Below are 20,712 nucleotides of genomic sequence, written 5' to 3'. Positions count from 1 at the left end.
GCCAGGAGTGGATGTTTGGACATGGACGTCAGAGTGGAAAGCTGATCACAGTTGTACTGCAGCCATGAATACTGTGGATCAAAGTGTGTCCCGAAATAACCTGAAATGTTCTTATTTGACCCCCAAAAATTAATATGCACCATGCGCAGCACACATTTCAGGAGAATATCACACGTATCCACAATGAAAAAAAAAAACAACTACCGGTATTGTAACTATAATATCAAAACAATATTTATATACTCATTATGTGTTATGTGTAATGCTCATTAGTGAGTTTATGGTGGCCATATGGCGCCTTTCACACATCCACTCGCATTGTGATAATAATCCCATAATGTGTGTGTAGTGATCAGTTGTACTTAATGATACATTTATAGGGACCAATGTAACCCCAAATGTATTTTGAGCTCATGATATCACTCTACTGATTATATTATAGATGTTATATATTCTTGGTATTGTTGTGTTAATACTGTATTAAGCATATTTTTGACTTTAAACTACTAAAAATACTTGTTGTGTTCCTATGCATTAGATGGATAGAAAGGTAAGGAAGGATGGAAGGAAGGAATGAAAAACAGAAAGATGGGTGGAAGAATGGATAGATATAGTCCTTATTGTTTCCTCAGACCATTTGTTTTCACAGCCTCTACATATTTCACAGAGAAACATACAGATATACTTATATATAACATTTATTCCTCCATCTGTATGCAAACACATATAGATGTAACCGCACACACACACCCACAGATATTTCTCGATCTATACACTGTGCCAGCAAGGCAGTTTGTTCAGTGCGGCCATGGCAGAAGGGACAAAAGTTCTGCCAAAGTGAGCTTTTCTTCCATTGCTATTCTTCTTCTATAGTTCAACTTCAAACTGCCGAAAAGTCCAAACAACACATTTCAGAGTGCAAATTATTGTGACGTTTACAAAAAAGAGAATTCTTTAGGAGGGACTGAACTACCTCAGAAAGTTCAATCAGTCCTTCAGGCATAATAAAAAAGAGGAGAAAAGAATGATTTCACAAAAGGTCCATAAACACAGCTGGTGATGAATTGAAGTTGAGAGCTGTGAGAATGAACAGCAGGTCGATGGAGAGGAAGACCTGCATTCGCTGCCATGTTTCCAAATTCTCTTCAGATGTGTGTGTGTGTGTTACTGCGCGCATGTGTCTGTGTGTGAGTGTGTACACCGATCTCTCTTCTCTAGCATAGCCAAGAATCTGTTTCCTGCCAAGTCTAAAGTGGGCGGTGGGTGCATTTCAACATCTCTCCATTACAGAGAAAGATGAGGAGGAGGTGGAGGTGGAGGATGGAGGAGGCATATTTGCTACAAGACAGGAAGGAACTGAAAGACATTGACACACACACATATACACACACACACACCTGCACTGTCTGACACCTGGAGAAACCACAGTGTTTCCACAAATCTTTTCTCCCCAAGAAACGTTTCACACATCTTCAAACACATCACCAGTGGAACCTCATCCGTTCTTACAACAGACACACACATTACGCTGCATGCCGATGGATGAGTTAGCAGAATCTACATACAAAATGAAAACTACCTAGACTCACAAACGATGACTGCTCATACCTTTCCCACACAGTAGAAAACTGTTATAAGCTGCTTGCACGTTGAGCGTTCCAGATGGCAGCAGCAGTGAACTCTGGTTTGGTCTGAATGTTGCCGGTTTAATTGGCCAGAAAACATGGAGCACGATGCCAGAAACTGTGACTTTCCCACTAGGAAGTAGCACATGAATGCCCACCCATCCAACAGGATTCCAGATAGTTAACTAATTATGAAGTTTTTGTTGTACACAACCCCACGTGGTACGCATCAACGCTTTCTGTCATCTATTTACTTCTATTAAAACTGGTGATCTATAAAGTCATTCTATTGTGCTTCTTCCAGTCACACTCAACAAGGAGGTAAAATTGTTATTACTTTCAACATTCATTCACTTAAATCTTAATGTTATTTTAAGTCTCCTCAGTTTTTAACCCTAACCCTAACCCTAGTCTTGATTTTTAACTATTAGCAATTTTGAATATTTGTCCCATTACAACGTTTGATATTTGGAACAACACGTCATGCTGTTAAGTTTATATTCCACTCAGAGTCAGTCAGCTGAGTGTTGCACTCGTGCCATATTATACAAAGGAGCGTCTAACTAGCTGTCTCTCTGTCATGAGTCTTCTTGTGGTGATGGCAAATGACCCAACTGTCAAATGACAGCAGGGAGTAGTCCTCTAATACAACAATCTGTATGTTACCCCATGATTTGATCACAACAGGGAGCAGCAGAAAACAGCCCAAAGCTGACAATGTTGTGCCTACGCAACATTGTCAGTGAGAACCAGGAATTTACACCCCCAGGTGGTACTCTCACAGGACACTGATAATATAGATAATAATTTCTCAGCAAAAATGAATTTTAATTGTTTGACTTTGACGTGTTGGACATTTTTACATGTTAGTCTGTTCATTGCATATTCATGACGCCATGTTTTAATTTCAACCTTAAAATATGCCGCTGTTCCACTGTTTAAAATGTGCTGGCTTGACTGCTGACCAGTGACCAGTGACCAGTGACATCTCACCCTCATCTCCATAGTAACAATAGGAACAGTGGCGAGGGGGTTAACCCTTAACCCTGATGTGTGTATTTGTGCAGCTGGGGGATGGGATTGATGGGATTCCACGCATACACCCGTGGGAATAGCAGTCAAGCTCCAAAAGCTTGTTTAGGCTTTAACACCCATTATGCATCAACCCCCCCAAACTAAATAACACACGCACATGCACATACACACACTAACTAATTACATCATCTCCCAAGCTTTAAGCTGCCCTTGACCACCACCACCACCCTGCCTCCATCCATCAATCCATCATCTGACCCACCTCCATATCTGTATGTGCAGGATGATGGTAGGGCCAAGGATAGCGACTTATATAAGATGACATCACCCAGATTCAGGGCAACATGTACACAAGGAATTAGGGCAACTCGTTATGTAAAGAAAGTAAATACAGGGGACATTGAGGAGAAGTCTCACTCGTTAAGCATTGTTAAGTATATCAGCAACATCATCACCAAAGCCGTCTTATGGTTCTGAATCAAAACAAACATGGCTAGAAGGCAAGTCATTTAACATTATCATTAGTTGATTCATCATTCATTTATATTAAGTTGATACATCCTCTCCAATATTCCACCACAAGCACTACACAGCTGGAACTTTCCTCATATTATCAGGTGTTTATATCAATATAACAAAACAAATCATGCCAATCTAAAAATGATATTTTATCCAGTTGCTTTCATCATTCTCTCAGATGATAGGCGTGATGTTTACTGTTACACTGTTGCCATTTGGAAACCTGGATTTATTGATATTTACATTCAAGGTATTTTTGTACCACCCTGTATTTCAAAGGACAGTAAAAATAGATGTGTGTTTGTTTCTATGCTGACAAGAATAACATTTTATATATTATGGCATGAAAATGGATTAAAGGAGACGTATTATGCACATTTACAGGTCTATGCTAGAATATCTTTGCATGATTTATAGTTCAAAAAGCTCCCTGTTTATTTTATACTACTCCTTTATGCAGCTCCTCAGTTCAGCCTGTCTTAAACAAGCCGTTTTAGCTCCTGTCTATTTAAGGCCCCCCTCCCGATGAGCCCACTCTGTTCTGATTGGTTAGCTTTCAGAAACGGCGTATCTGGCAACATCCCATATAGCTACGTAAACAATCCGTACATGGAACTCAAAATCCGATCCAAAATATGAGTGAACACAAACAACACATGAAACAACTTTAACAACAATGGCTATGTAATGGACAGCCATTTGTGGGGATGCACGAACAGTCTAACGTTATCACAAAGAGTAAGCAGAGGTAACGTTGCTAATGAAGGCTTAAACAACCCCCTACCATTTACCTCAAGTTCAAAAATAACAGAAAAAAAACTGCATAAAAATAACAGAGAATCACAAAAAGCATTATATGTTCCCTTTAAACTATTAGACACTGAATATGGGCTGTGGGCTGCCTCATTGCAAACCATTCAAAATCCAATTGTGCCTGGTGTTGAGAAAAATATAACCAGTAAACAAACAAACAGGCGTGGAAACAGATGAATGCATATGATGTGCTCACATACACACACACACACACAAAAGCATAATTGCCAAAACATCCCAGGAGGCACAGAGCAGTCATCTAGTTTTAACTACCCCTTCAGTGTGTGTGTGTGTGTGTGTGTGTGAGTGTGTGTGTGTGAGTGTGAGAGAGAGAGAGAGAGAGACAGAGAGAGAGACAGAGAGAGTCAGAGAGAGAGAGAGAGAGAGAGAGAGAGAGAGAGAGAGTGTGGAGAGAGGCTTCATTATGTGGTATCACTAAAATTAATTAAGTTCCCTTCACATGAACCTCAGAGAAAAAGCAAGAGGAAGATGAGAAAGAATGACTAAAGAACGGCAATGTGTGTACATTAACAAGGAAAATCTTATGTTCATATACATGCTTAGAAGGAGAGATGTGTCCAGAGAGATATTCTCAGACTTGAGAGGATGAATTCTTCATACGTATCTGTGTGTCTGTGTGTGTGTGTGTGTGTGTGTGTGTGTGTGTGTGTGTGTGCATGCGTGCGTGCGTGTGCATGTACAGCATGTGTCAGGCATTCGTTCAGTATTCATGAAGTCGCGGTGATGGTGGTGGTGGTGGTGTTGGAGGGTAATCTAGAGGTAATGACTGAGAGCTTGTTTACTGCTAGAGATGGGCAGTTTATAAAACTAATGAATGTGAATGAATGTGCACACGCGTCTGTGTGTTCGCGTGCGTGTGTGTGTAATAGAGAGAGAGAGAGAGAAAGAGAGAAGAAACAAAGAAAAATGAGCCTTTCTTATACTGTGTTATTGTAAAGGTGTGAAAGATATGAAAATTAACTGTGAATGGAGCTGTAGAGCAGGAAGTGTATGTGTGCATGGGGTTTTGTATTAACTATATTAGTGAGGACCAATGTTTTACACCTTAACAGTAATAGTTTTTGGAAAGTGATGTGTTGGTTAGTCCTACCTCTTCAAAAGGGCTGCTGGTTCAGTATAAAAATAAAAAAAATGACAAAAAGCATGATATGTTTCCTTTAAGGTTAGGTTAAAGTTAGGTATTCTGTGTGCTCTGGCGCTGTAACACAAAAGACTCACAAAGTCTCATTACAGGGATTGGTAATGGGCCATTTCCTTTTTGGAACTCCCAACCTAATCCTCACACATACACACACACACACACAAAAAACACACAGACACACACAAAAACACACAGACACGTGGGAATGACAGGGCAAAGCAATGTCTCACTCCAGAGATAAAAGCAGGTGGCGTCATTGCTGCAGTTCGTTACCATGGTAACCCCAGACGTCACCGCAGCAACCTCAGGTTAAATACAGGTAAGGGAGAAGATGAAGGGTTGAGGTGATTACAGCACACACACTGCTTTGATAGGAAGGTTGAGAGTAAACAACTAAGTTCTATAGATTTCTCGCAACTGATCAGGTAAATCTGTAACGTGGAAGCATAATAAGCAGTATCTGATGATGATCTGGTGATAAAGTGTGTTCAGAGTGTTAGACCTGATCATATCAAGTTACCCAATTATATGATGGATGCTTCAGTTTGCTTGAATACTTATTTGATCATTATAGACCTAGTGTCTAACAGGGGCTTTTAAAATTGATTTTTGATGATGACATACTGATGTTTTGACTGGCAGAGCTCCACAGAGTCCCTTCATGGTGGTCCGTCTCTGACAAGAACATAATGTGCAGAATTTATTGGATTCTTGTTCTTGTCTGATCATTAAAATGATGAGGAAAAAAATCAAGATATATGCACCATTCAGCAATTGAATCTTCACACAGACACTTTTAAAAACCAATCAAGGGCTGATGGATGAATACCTCTATTAGTCATTATAACGACCTATGAGACCAACAGTACAGTACATAGCAGAAGGACATACAGAACCTGCCAAAGCCGGCCAGCAAGGCCAGGAAACAATCATGGATCAGTAAGTCATATGCCTCATTTATTGTGAAGTATTGATTTAATTATGGTTTAAAGGCTCACTTATATTCAGTCTTGAATATAAGGCTGTTTCTGACAACTGAAACCTTTGTATCAGACTGCCTGTTGTGCTCATCTAAAGACGTCCGATCTGCACTTGTTTTTCTCTGACGTTTGCCTTCATACATCATTCTCAAATAGGTTTTGTCAGCAAGCTGCATTGTGCAAAAATGAGACAATCACAGTGTAAATTGTTTCTACATATGTATTGCTCTGTATGTGTTCAATCCATCTTGTCCTAGGCCAAGATTAGCAGGAAATGTGCAGGAATGACATGTGGCACAAAGACAGAGCCGCAACTAAAACAGGAAGAGGACTCACTTTGAACTGTTGAACTTAAAAATGCTAAAACAGATACATAAAGTTAGAAAGTACTTAGAGAGTACTTAGAGAGCACCAATGCTACACAGTCCTCTAAATATGGTAATAAAAAACAGCAATGTTAAAACTGTAGATCGATCAGCAGAAGAATATACAGATAGTAATGTATGAGAATCATTGCATCATGAGACAGTCTGTCTCTTAACTTAGCCTGATGGTCTCTCAATGTTAAGAAACATAAAAACATCATCTTCATAGCAACAGCAAGAAGACTACAGTATGTGTACAGTATCAGCTATTGTGACGTTACTAAAGACTTGGAATAATGCAGCAGGTAATCACATTGTAATCATATCAGTGTAATGTCAGGAAACAGCAGATACAATATGTTGTAATCGCAGCTTAAATCTGCCAATAATAAACGTGGCTTTCAATATTATGTGTTTTGGTTCATTTTCTGGCTTAAATCATAGACCAAGAATCAAAATATATATTATTTAAAAAACATAATTGATCAGCAGGATCTGAATAGAAATCAAAACCAGATTGTTCCGATTAATCAATTGAATGTTTAAAAAAGGAAAAGATTTTAAAAATGGCATTCACAATTTATAAAAGTCTACAATGTCTTTGTTTGTCCAGCAGTCCAGAACCTTAAAATATTCAATTTACAGTCTTACATGACAAAGAAGAACAGAAATTCTTCACATTTGAGAAGCTGAAACCATCAAATGTTTGGCATTTCTGCTTGAAAAATCTCTTAATTAATTATCAGAATAGTTGGCAGTTAATTTTCTTTCGATTGACAAATAAATAAATAGGCTAATTGTTGCAGCTCTAAAATCAGATCAAATAGCTTTAAACATTCCCAACTGTAACAGCGTGTTCAGACAGGGGGCGAAGCAAATTTTAGACACTAAGACACGGATAAGATGTTATTATACCATGACTGAAACATCACATAAGCATCATATGAGGACAGACAGCTCCATTGAAAGACAGTCTGACTGGGCTTCCTAATGAACATCTTGTATTACTCGGAAAAAACCCCCACAAATTTTCACACAAATGTATTCCAGTCACATTATTCTGTTTACACAACATTGTTGCATTGTTAGAACACCTCCTCTGTTTGTGGACCATATGTGTCTCTGCACTGCTGTCTTTGAACAGAAGAACAAGAGGCAAGTCATCTCTGCAACAGCTAAATGTACAACATGACAACCAAGGGACTATAACAGGTTGTCAAAGTCATCAACTGCTAAGAGGCTACATTTCCTGTTAGAGAAAAGAGAAAAAGTCCCAACAACAACAACAAAAAACACCATACAATCCCACAGAACACTTCACTTCAGTGCCTGGCTGAAAACACGCAGGTAATGTGAAATATTCCAATGAGGTATGTCTGCTAATTATTTATGATGTTTTTCTGGGCACGTAGTTCAGAATGCTACAAAAATTATCAGAAGCCCAAAGACCACAAACAGTAAAGGGAAAAGCTGCCCTTGCTGCTGACTCAGCAAGTCTGCCTCTGCTTCTATTTCCATAGCAACACATTCATCTACAACCCTTAATACCTGACGTGGTGTTCTGTTTGACCCATTTGACTCCTTCAGTAAGTGTGTATGCGGCAGTACTGCATGAGTGTGTCAGATTTAACTCCCTCTGCAAGACCCCCTCTTTCTTTGTGTGCACGGGGGGGATGCACGTCCTAATGCGCGTGAACACACATACACACACACAGGCTCACACACCATATCCCACTGTTAGAGGAGATTAATTCACACTTTCATCACCAAGCCTTGGTCCCAAAGGAGCTCGGAGGAGACTTGGGCAAAGTGGCTGCAGGGGATTGCAGGGGGTAATGGGTTATAGGTGTACGCGTGTCAGTGTGTGTATGTGAGTGTTTAGTGGCAATAAAGAAGACACCCACAGTGAAGTGCTCTCTCCATGGGGCCCTAAAACAAACACAGACTGACCACGACTAAAGTCTGCACTCTGTAAATGTGTATGTGTTTACATGCAATCTACAGCTGCAACCAATAATCATTTTCATTATTGATTCATCTGCTCAAATTTCAAGATTAATCAACTAATCGTTTAGTCAACTAAATGGTTTTTTTTAAATTGTGAAAAAATGCATTCACAGTTTCTTTATTGTCATTGTGATCTCTTAAATTTGCCTGTTTTGTCTAACTAAGATTGTGTAACTAATCATCACATATGAGAGGCTGGAACCGGAAAATAATCAATCAACTAATTGATTAAGTGTTGCAGCTCTAATGCACTCATGCCTGCATTCTCTCTCTATAAGGCTTAAGGCTTCTTCAGACTTATTAATATTCTGACATTTGTCAAAATGTTCATCCTATGAATGGATCTCCTATGAAACTCATTTTATGTTTGAAATGTGAAATTGTAAATTAACATCACTTTGGGATCTGGGACCTTCTGTTAAATGTTTGTTTAAAACATAAATAGTTACATGATAAATGCAGTTTTAATCTAAACATCATGTTGTTAATGTTAACTCGCCCACATCATCCTGTGTGACTCCCCAGTCAAAACTTAGGAGTCCAACCACTTCCTGAGAACCATCATCAGCCAGGACCTCAAGTGGGAACTAAACCTCAGCAGCCACAGTAAGCAGACTCAGCAGAGGATGTACTTCCTACAACAGCTGAAAAAGTTCAACCTACCAAAGCCAATGATGGTGCACTTTTACACAGCCATCATTGAGTCTGTCCTAACATCTTCCATCACTATCAGGTACACTGCTGCAACTGTCAAGGACAAAAGTGTCCTGCAGCATATCATCTGCGCTGAAAAGGTGATCGGATGCAATCTGCTGTCCCTCCAGGGACAGCAGATTGCTGAGAGCAGAAAAGATCATGACCGTCCCCTCCCACCCCGTACATAAACTTTTTGTAACACTCCCCTCCGGCAAGAAGCTGAGCTCTGTCAAGACCCAAACCTCCCGCCAAAAAAACAGTTTCTTCCCATCTGCCCCGCCATCAACATCACACATTATATTAACATAACACTCCACAACCTCCCATTTGCACATCAATGATATTTGATCATATACATGAATGTAAAGGATACATTATTATGAATAATGTATCCTGTGTTTTCTTCCATTATACAATCTCTTTTTAATATATTAAGATTTCTTAACTTTGTGTGTATTTCTGACTGCTACACACCACAACAACACTCAAACCCCTTGTATGTAATCTGATCACCTACTTGGCAATTAATCTGATTCTGATTTTAAAACCCTGTATTGCAGCTTATCTCTTTTGTGTGTGTGCTATTTTTCTTTATGCACCAGGCCTCAGAACTGCTCTGTAGGGACAAGTAAAGTTTATTGGGTGAATTGAAATGGAGTGTTAAGTGTTAGTGGAAATGTCACTGAGGGTTTGAATTGCTGTTCATCGCCATGAATGAGTGACTGCTCACTGCTGCTGCACTTCATCACACCAAAGCGCTCCACTGCTTCAATCAATGGCAAGCTTGCCTGACAAGATCAGCTTAGACAAATACAGTACATCCACCTTAACAAGTTACAACGAGCAGTATTGACTGGCAATCCTGGCTTTCTTTAAAACAATTGGGTAAGGTCATCACGTCTCATGCAAATAAAAATGAATGTTTCCTGGTGGTGGGAGCTGCTTGCATTTCTCTGTTTCATGTCATTTTATACTGAACTTACTGGTGGTCAGACTTTTTTTTTATTCCTGCAGCGTCTTGGAAACATCTGATATCAACTGCAATAAACTGGGTGTTTCTATCGCACCACAAGTTTTTTTGCACAAGATTTTATTTTACAGTGGATCAACAGTAGTTTTTACAGCACAGTACTGTTTTCACATTCTCTGTCTCACTGCCACATTACAGCTTCAAGACAATGCATTGGATGCACTGCATAGCAAGTAAACAAGGCTCATGATTCCTTATCCATTCGGCTTATGAAACCTCACACTGCTGCAGCCTGCGGTCAACTGGACTTCACCAGGACAATGGCAACAACATTAACATAGACAGATGACCCTCTCAGTCTGCCTCTGTATCTCTCATCCTCTCACTCACTTGCTTGAGTTTTAATACTTCAGTGGCATCACAGGCAAAAACCTAATTATGATGTCAAAGCAGTGGGGAATTGTACACAAGACTGGTAATAATTCGATTGAACAGTCCATAGACAACAACACCAGCAACAACAATATGATAAAAACCAACGCAATGCAATCCTGCTGTTGAATCTTAGAGTGAAGCAATGCTTTTTTATTCTCTCTTTCTCCGTCTCCATGCTCCATAACTCGGACTCAGTTACCAAGTTTTTGAATCATCTCAGTTATCCAGCAATCTATGCTGCAATCAGTCTCACTGCGTGAACATTTAGAGCATATAAATTTTCATCTGTGAAACCATAACCATACAGCAGTTGGGTGTCTGTGCAGATGGCATGCTGAACACACTGTTCGGCTAAACATAAAGAGAGAGATAAACAGTGGGAATTCAGCTGTACGATGTAATTGTCCCCAAAACCTTCTTCCACTAAAAGACTGCTGATATACTGGGCAGCATTAAGCGATCTTAAAGTTGCCGTTATGCTGATATAACAGTGTGTTGAACAGAAAAGGGACTCCAAACCATTAGCAAAAGGTAAGAATGTAAGAATGTAAGAATGTGTGTGTTTTTGTGGATAAACATGGATTAATAAAAAAAAATGAGCGGACATCTACACATAGTTGGGTGTTTAGTGTTCTGCAGAGCTTAGAGACTGGTACATATTGTGGATGGTAAAAAAGTAACCAACCTTTACAGGGGAGCTCCTGGTGGCTACAGGCAGCTCTCTGATTGCACTGCCCGGGGGAGAAGCGGATATCCCGGCTGCGTACCCCTGCAGCGAGCCCCCGGCTAGGGACTGCCTGCTGCTGCCTCCTCCACCGTTCCCTCGCTGGGGCCGCTGCTTGATACCGTCTAGGAGGCGGACCAGGAGGATGTTAGCCGGGAGGTCGTCCACCCCGCAGTCCACCAGGATGCGACACTCCGGACAGCGGAGCTCGTTCCGAGAGCTGACGATGTTCTCCAGGCAGCGGCGGCAGAAGGTGTGCTGGCACGGCAGTACCTTGGCTGTGGTGTCCAGGCGCTCCAGGCACACCGAGCACTCCAGCAGATCCAGCAGCGACGAAGACTCGTCCATGTCGGCGGAGAGGGTGAGCATCTGGGCTTCAGTGTCCGTGGGGACGCCGCGGCGACTGGTTCTTGTACCGTAGAAATGAACCGGGATCACAGATCATTCTGGGAGGCAAGCCGGCGGGAAGCAGCCAAGCGGACGCCCCACAACGGAGCCCCAAGCACCGAACAGTCACCTCTCCTCAATATTCTCCGCTGTTCTGTACTTCTGTCTCCCTCAACGTGTTTCCGTTTCTCTGCGTGTGTGTGTGTATGTGTGTGTGTCTCCCCCTCTCTCTCCAGCAGCTGTGCAGAAAGCGGTGAGGTCACGCTCTCATCATCATCATCCGCGCGCCGAGCAGAATTGCGGCGCGCGCGCACGCCCTAGAGACAGATTGATAAAGACAGAGAGAGAGAGAGAGAGAGAGAGAGAGAGAGAGAGAGAGAGAGACCTCAGTGAACAAGTACTGAGACTCAGTGATTCAACACCATCGGGACATGTAATTGATACCGAAGAAATCAACCCAACCCCCCAAAAAAGTTCATCAATGAGTGATCATCATAGTCAGAACACGCAAGAGAATTCACGGGTATGACAGAGTGGAGTGTATTTAACTTAGTGCATTTAAAGAAAATGAAAAGCCTAAACAAATTCGGAGTGAAAACAAAACCACAAATGTTGATTTGTCAATTGTTGGATCAATCATTATAGCATCATGTCATCTTTTTTGTTAGTTAATTAGTGCTGGGGTCACTGGGGGGTTGCCCTATGGTCTAGGTCACCAAAGGTACTAGCTCCAGCCCTGCAAATGATCTCACAACTATGGCTGATAAAACAGCTGAAGAAAACGAGCCAGGCAGATGCAGAAGAACCAGGGGCAGACCGTGGCTTCATCAACCACTACAGAGAGACAGTCACTCAATTATTACCAGCCAGGTTTTTTTACTCTCTTTTCACACCTTCACACAGACTGAATGAAGAAAATAAACTGAGGGCTGGTATCACACCTTTCAAACAACCAAGAGGTTGAGATTAATCTCTGTCATCACCCTTGCTCACAAAGACAAGCACATGCAAATGTCTTTAAAGACTGATTACAATATGTTATACTAGATTTCAATCCAACTAGATTTCAGCTGATTTTCTTTGATTTTCTTTGACTTTTTGTGTACATCTACAGAGAGCACAGCATCATAGTTAAAACAACAACATTTCACCTTGTGATAACCAATGGACAGGGGCAGACATCCTTTTCACCTCAGTAACTGCAGCTATGCTTTAGGAAATGTTGGTTTCTGGCGACACCTGGTGGTCATAAATGTATTCTTTTTTTATTTCTCCAGCTTTGACTGAGCGCTCTCTACAGTTTCCCATTTAAAAGGCACACAATTGGCCTTCCTAGAAACATCAGTGATGCAAATGATAAACAATGCGAGATGGTTTTTACATAAAATGTATAATACAACTTTGTTATCCCTATAAAGCCAACTGTGCAGCTGCTCGCCACCCAGATCAACAGATTTGGTGATAGGAAGGAAAGAAAGATTGTTGATCACAAAAGCTGAAAACAATCATTATTGTAGTACCTAAAGGGATAATATAGGATTGATGTGTAACCACAGAAAACAAAACATGCCATTATAAGGTATCATCAGGTACACATTATGTTTACAGACACACTAGTGAAAGCCATAGATTATGTACGTACAGATGGCATGCAGCACTTTTTTGCAGCATTTCCACTGAGCTGGTCCTAGGGGATGAACACCATAATGTGCAATTTGATGGACACAGAGATAAAGGACATGCTATTGTGCGTGTGTGTGTGTGTGTGTGTGTGTGTGTGTGTGTGTGTGTGTGTGTGTGTGTGTGTGTGTGAGTGTTATTTCTGCAGATTTGCTTTGCCTGTCCACCTGTTCAGACCTGCTCTGCTCTCACACTCAGCCCCCAGAGGGATAGGCGGTGTATATGCTTGTCCCTGTGTGTGTGTGTGTGTGTGTGTGTGTGTGTGTGTGTGTGTGTGTGTGTGAGTGTGTGAGAGAGAGAGAGAGAGAGACTAAAGAGATGCCTTCCTGGATGAGAGGTGGGCCCACTATTTACCACCCACAACGAAAAGCAGAGGGTGGACTGCTTACACAAAGTATAACAAAGACTGTCAGTGTGTGTGTGTGTGTGTGTGTGTGTGTGTGTGTGTGTTGTGTGTGCAATCACAAAATTCACATTGATTAGACACTGACTAAACACCTAAAAGTCATAGTATCGCAAAGGTTTTGGCAATGCTATTAACTCACACATCTACTTCTACAACAGAGAGAATACACATTAAAAAATGAAATGTGCCCTAGTGATTAAACTGAAATGAGATTTAAGTGCGAACTAATTTACTTCTTGCTGGTGTTCAGTTATATACAGCCACAAAAATCAAAGTAGCAAATATTAGTAGGTAATGTTTTATATTGGCTAGAAATGCTGTAGCATAGAAAATCAGATGTATGAGGAGCTCCTACTTATGATTGGAGGAGAGAAAATCTAAAATCAAGTGAAGGTCAAGTTTCTTGCACCAACAATGTGGTAACTGCAAGACTTTTTGCCCTTTTTCAGCTCAGTTGTGAAGAGAAGCTCCCCTCACATTTCATCTACAGAGGCCTGCCATTTCTGATAGGTCTATTTGTAGCCCCATAGCTGCAGAACATTGCAATGCTACAGTCATTCAGCCACCAAAAATATGTGTGTGTTGTTGTTGTCAAGCCCTGATTTTGAATGCCTCAGTCACGCAGCGGCCCACAAGTGCTGGCAACAAGCCCAAACTCATAATGTGTCTCTCCCTCTCTCTCTTTATCATACCCGCTCATGTCTTATGCCCAGTGTGTTTCATCTGCTTAATACAATTCTCCACAGCCAATGATTCAGAATTAGAGGGAAACTATAGGGAGAAGCGGAAAAAAATATTTTGGATTAAATTCCCTCAAAGCATTGAAGCAGCATAGTCATAACTCCCTGTGGGACACATTGCTGACAAAAGGTGGATGCTGGTTCAAGAGCAGACGTCTAAGTTGGTAGCTAGCATTTTGGAGATACATGGGTTAAACAGCTCATTGAGACTAATTAGTCCAATAATGATACACACATAAGTAATGAATTACTAACACAATATTATTTTATTAATGCATTGTAATTTTATTTGTGCATTTCATTCATATAAAGCATAATTCATACTTATATAATGAAATATATGTGTTGGAATTGTAATTTCTGTTTTGGTTTGCAAGTCGTAGCTTTTGCGGATGCCAGCGCTGACTTAGCTGGCTAAAGTCCTGTCTTCGTGCCACATTTGTATATCATGGTCTTACCTGTTTTTTGTTTTGTTTTGTTTTGGGGTTTTTTCACTCTCATTCTCGTTAACTTCTCAATCATTTGTTTTCATTTTTGGCACATTACTGCATGCTGAGCAGTCCCCTGCCAAACCTGCTAAAGGCTTGGCGAGGTAAGTTAGTCAGACCTTTCAAGTGTTTCCAGTGGGCTGTTAGTGTTGCATGCATTGTATTTCACTGTGTTGCATACTGTGCTGCATTATGTTATATTGCTGCAATAAATAAACTTAATTGTTATTACTACTGCAGTGCAATTACTTTGTAATTAAATTTTGACTTTGTGGTGATGAGCTATAAAAATAAATTTAACCTGACTTTAGCTTGATTTGCATTCATGCTTTTTTCCCCCTTTGTTCTTTATAATTGCGGTTTTCTTCTTTATCAGCCTTTACCTACAGGGATCAATTATATTTCATACACTCCTATATTACAGTAATCTGTATCAATACTAATTCTCATTCATCCCATAATTTCTCAGCAAACACAATAGTTCTCCCATGAGCTGCTGTGGAGAAATATTCAATCTTGTTTGCTTTTTTATATGAACTTTATTGAAACATTTTTTTTGAAAGTATTACACATACATCACATCAAAATACAATACATTTAACCCCAAAATACATTAGTCAATCAAATATAATGAATATGTAGAGTGTGTGTGCATTTCTGTGTGTGTATGGGCATGTTTCTTTCTATATACCTATACCTTGCACTTCTCTCATCGACCAATGTCCTTCTTTCATGCAAAAGTAGGTTAGCTGACAAGGCAGTTACCATGGCAACCAGCTCTTGTTGCAGAGTTAGAGTATGAGTGTATGGGGGAGACTTACAGTGCTACTAACAAAGTCATGATGAGGTTCACTTGTACAGCATGTGTGCCATGAAAGAACATGTGAAGTTTCTTTTTTTAAAGTAAAAAAATACTTTAAGAGAGTTTAAGATATTATTTGTACATCAGTTACACTACATTGGTTCAACATGACAATATGTTGAATAAGTCGTACAGTTATTTACACACATATAGATGCATACATATGTTTATTGTTTTATCACATTTTTCCATGGAAGATAATTTGGCAACATATTTTTGAGAAAATATTTGCAACTACATTTGTTTTTTTTGGGAATTTTTTTTTTACAACAACCATATTTTCTCTTTCCAGAGTTCAAGCCTCCTTTGGGTGCAAAAAACCTGAGGAAATTTGTTTTTAATGACCATGCTGCAAAACGAAGTTACCCCAACTACATTACACCAAGCAGCAAATTAGGCCTCTACTGACTGCTGTCTTCTCTGAACTTACAGTACTTTGATGTGGTGGTGGAGAGGGGATTTAAACAGGATAGCCAATCTGTGACAGCTGCTGTGCTGTTCTAAATCTTTAAAAGTTTGTTCTCCAACATTAATGGATGTTGACCTTAAGACAAAAATGATGTGAACCAAAAGATAAAAACACCCAACCTTATTTGTTTGGAACAAATAATTAATAAAGAAAACAGGAAGGTGGAAGGTAGGTGTGTATATATATACACTGACATATGCCGAAACAGCCTGCAGGCCTCAAGAGAATCCTTAACAGATGATTCATGATAACAATAATCTGTAAAAAATAATTTTTGGTGTATAAATGTTATTTTTCACATTGCGCAAAATGCATTGCATTCTGTAAGTTTGTTATTTAAATTATGAGTTTCTTTGTTTTTGTATTGTACTATTTAACTCTACAACAACCTTATTTACCTGCAGGGATCATGCAGTAGTAATCCGGTACCATCTTATGTTATATTGCCTTATGAAACAATCCCTGATCTCATCATATCTAATCTTGTTTAGTCTTATCGCATTATGCCTCATGTGTCTCCCTTTCATTGTGCTATATATCAATACGTCCTATTATCTGAACATATTCTATCTCATTATACAACCATTTCACCTCATTCAGAGTGTGTTGTTTGTGTTTTTGTGTGACACCATCCATGATAGTAAATACAGGTTTTGCTTAATATGTGTTTTGTCCGGTCTGTGACAGAGCAGCCATCATTCTATCAGCAGAGCTCATCACTCTTCTGGTTATCCTCTCCTCATCCCCTCTTTATCCTCTCTTCTCATCTAATCTCTTCTCCTCTCATCCTCTTTTTCAGTCAGGAAGCCCCTGGATCGACATCAATGAGCCTCCAAAAGAAGGAGGGAGACAGACAGAGCGACAGAGTGACAGTGAGTGAAGAGAGAAGCAAGACAAGATTAGAGAAAGAGGGAAAGATACACATTGAGAAAAAGAGTGAGAAAGTGAAATAAAAAAGAGAGAGTGACCAAGAAGGAGTAAGAAAAAGAGGAGAAAAAGAATAATATGGACACAGGGGGAGAAAGAGAGAGAGAGAGACAGAGATAGAGTGTATGTAATTACAGGACTCCTAGAGTTTTCAAAGACCCTCTTTTATCTCACCCTTCCTGTGGCTGAGAAAAGAAGAAGCAGCGGAAAGGGAGAGGAGGAGGAGGAGGAGGAGGGGGAGGAGAAAAGGAAGACTAAAGTCCAAGCTTTAGTCCAACACAGACAACAGGCACCAGTCTTCCACATCACACACAAACACAGACATACTCAAACTAATTTATGGCCTCTGTTTCAAAAGACTTTAGATTTTATCATCCGAAGGTGTGTGTGTGTGTGTTTGTACCAGAGTACTTTAATGGTAATACTATAATTTAGTGCTAGTGACATGCAGCTTCTCCCTATCAACGTAAACATATTGTGTCTTAGACATGTTTACACCAGTTTTGTGAACAAACCTTTAAAACGTATGTATTTATGATCTAGATTGTTGTCCACATGGTCAATAAAAAGTAGTTTTGCATACCTTAGTGATAAGCTACAAAATAACTTCAAAATAGTATTGATTTCTGTTAATCTCGGTAGTCGTTTACCTTGTGATGATCGCTGCCCTGATGGTCAAACTTCAGTCACCTTTCATGTTTGCAACTACCTGCCTGTGAACACCAGGTGGCGCAGTTGAGTTATAGCCTACAGCTGGATAATGTACCCGCAGAAAGTCTACCTGGGACACTTCAATCTGATTCAGGGCGGAGAAACTTCTCACTTTTTTCTCTCATCAAGGAGGAGCCAGAAGATACACCGACATGAACCAAAAGTGGAGGCTGAGGCACAAGTGGGACTGTGAGGAGTGGAAAACTCGGTAGTCCCTTTGGCGATGCTTATCCGACACCCTCGCTAGAGATTGATCACAGATCACCAGGACTGATCGCCAGCTGATCCCGCAGTGCAGCGTCCACGGAGAATCCAGACCAGCGTACCCCCCTCTCTGAGCTCCAGGTAAGACGACTGAGCAGCTCCGCTCTCAGGAATGCAAGGACGGATTGCTGCAAGACTTCGGGGAAATTCCTGAGCAACACTTATTATGCCAAACAAACATGTAGCTGTGATTTCATCTAAAATACACAAGCATGCAGTGTTGTTCTTTTTGTTATCAATAGCGCAATCAGTATCGGGAAATGTTGTTTTTGGAGAGAAATATTGTTAATGCATGTCAAAAGAGGTACATATTTATTATATATTTCATATTAACCTTAGTTTATGATGACAGCTTTGAATAAATATAAGCTAAAGTGACATCAAACTCAACTTTTCTACATTTAGATGACTCTTTTATATTTGACTAGTTGATGTTGACAAGTCAAATCATGTCTGAGGCTGATGCAGTTTGTTATCAAGTGCATAAAATTGGAAGAATACGTTTCCAGGTTTATATTTGCCATCTACATGCAATGTGCATTTTTGAGTAATGAGTTTGAGGAATATGCTGTGTGTAACAAGCATACTCCTAAATTCATGCTGAAGTCTGTGTGACAGGTTGTTGCAAAGTTTTAGCCCAAAAATTAGATTGTTTTCACATCACTGACCCAAGAGTCTGGCATGAAATGCTCTGTGACAAGGCTGATTTTTGAGTCCCTGCAGATGTAAGCGCTGGCTTCATTCTCTTGTGATGACTTTGGTTAGTGTGAATTTCATTAGAATAAACAGGAAGTTTGGGCAATTCATTAGCTGATCATTTTAATGCTGCTAAATCTTTTATACCGTCCCTATCGTGTGTGAGGAAGTTTATTTTCTGGCGATGTAGGTTTGAGCATGTGCGTTTGTGACCTTGCACACCTTACTCCTCTGTCTGCATAATTGTTTTCTTGGTGCCGCCTGACTGTCCCGGGCCCCGGGGCCCCCGGGGGAAGTCCTGCCCGCAGACAGGCAGCTTGGCCCGGCTGGGGACATGCCGGGTCCTGCCGAGCCTCTGAAGTTTGCTGGCTGGCTTTGAACTGCAGCTGCTGGAGGTGGAAATCAATCCGTCTCTATCCCCCCTCCTCTCTCTCTCTCTCTCTCTCTCTCTCTCTCTCTCTCTCTGTCTCTATCTGTCTCTCCTCTCGCAGCCCCCAAGCACAGTCTGCCTCCATTGCCATTGAATCTTTCATGTTCACAGGTAGAAAGGCTAAGGAGACACAGAGAAGAAACAGAGTGAGGAGGGGTGGAGGGAGATGTAACTCATCTTCAAAAGAAGTTAATATGGTTTTTGAGGATTAAAGGGATGAAGGCAGGGAAAAAAACTAACAAAGCCAGTGCCTGTAGTCTTGATCACCCTATACTATACTGAACTGAATAGATAATTTGTTTACTTACTCACCTCTCTGTTGCTTCATTCTATTCAGTACTAGAAAATAACTATGTATTTTGGAGTGACGGAAAGGAAAATGAGTCTTGTGTGTTCTTGTGAAAGTTATGATTTATGTTAGATGTCACAGCTGATTCCAATCCACAGAGCATATCCATTTCCACCCGTAGAGAAATTTATAGAGCTCAGGAGGCCTGTTACAGTAGAATGTTTCATAATCCTTCACACATCTAAGGAGAAATTCTACTAAACACGTCATTCAGTGTTTACTTATGGAAGTGAAGTTATTTCAGCTCATTAGGTTACTACATTTATTTATGGCACGGCTGTTTGCTTTACCAGCACCAGAACCATGTGCAAGTACTGCAGTAATCCTGAATCTCAGACTTTTAGATTCATTGGAGGGATGCTGTTGTAATTCAATGTAAGTGCCAAAATGTTTATCTCTACAGGAATATTTATTTTTAGGGCTTTTTGCTAAATCTGGAAAAAGTATCAAACAAATTCTCATACAAGAGGAGTAGCTCAGAAAATGTGTATTATTCCAATGCAAAAATCTGGGTTTAATGAAACTAAATATATTGTTGCATTTTGTTACATTTAAGTTGCACATAGGTAAAAATGCCACTTTCAAATCAAAAGAGGATCAATTGACTGCTCGTGATGACATCAGATTGTTGGCACATTCTCACAAATGGTGGTCTCTTCTGTAGCCTTTGCTGGTTGGTCATGTTCATGTTGGTCATGTTGTTCACTCACATATTTTGGATCACATATAGTGTAACAAATCTGACTACTGCTGTTTGTTTACGTGGCCCCTGGAGCTGGCAGTAGTCTGCCAAGGGGCATCTCCGGGGAGTTAACCAATCAGCACAGACTGGGCTCATTGGGAGGGGGCATAGGGGCTTTCAGACAAATAGACCTGGAAATATGCATGTTATGTCCTCTAAGTGCGGTATATTTAAATATGTTAGTGTAATTGTAGTGTTAATGTATTTATTGAAGTATCTCTAAGTATCAG

The 20,712-nt window shown here is 40.3% G+C and overlaps 2 protein-coding genes across 2 annotated transcripts in view; one reads left to right on the top strand and one right to left on the bottom strand.

Annotated features, from left to right (window-relative positions):
• Positions 1 to 11,748, bottom strand: part of LOC128367808 (E3 ubiquitin-protein ligase SH3RF3-like) — a 95,312-nt gene extending 83,564 nt beyond the window's left edge. The window contains exon 1 of the mRNA XM_053328458.1: positions 11,293 to 11,748. Within this exon, the coding sequence (XP_053184433.1) occupies positions 11,293 to 11,700 (408 nt within the window). The 5' untranslated portion in view covers positions 11,701 to 11,748. The remainder of the gene's footprint in view (positions 1 to 11,292) is intronic.
• Positions 1 to 18,356, top strand: part of septin10 (septin 10) — a 118,743-nt gene extending 100,387 nt beyond the window's left edge. Inside the window, exon 11 of the transcript XR_008321939.1 lies at positions 18,347 to 18,356. The gene's annotated coding sequence lies outside the window, so the exon portion shown is untranslated. The remainder of the gene's footprint in view (positions 1 to 18,346) is intronic.
• Positions 18,357 to 20,712: the final 2,356 nt, after the last annotated feature.

The sequence above is a fragment of the Scomber japonicus genome, chromosome 11 (assembly GCF_027409825.1).
Source record: "Scomber japonicus isolate fScoJap1 chromosome 11, fScoJap1.pri, whole genome shotgun sequence".
NCBI classification, from domain to species: domain Eukaryota; kingdom Metazoa; phylum Chordata; class Actinopteri; order Scombriformes; family Scombridae; genus Scomber; species Scomber japonicus.
Note: the sequence above shows the minus strand (reverse complement) of the source record. Positions and strands in the feature narration are given on the sequence as shown.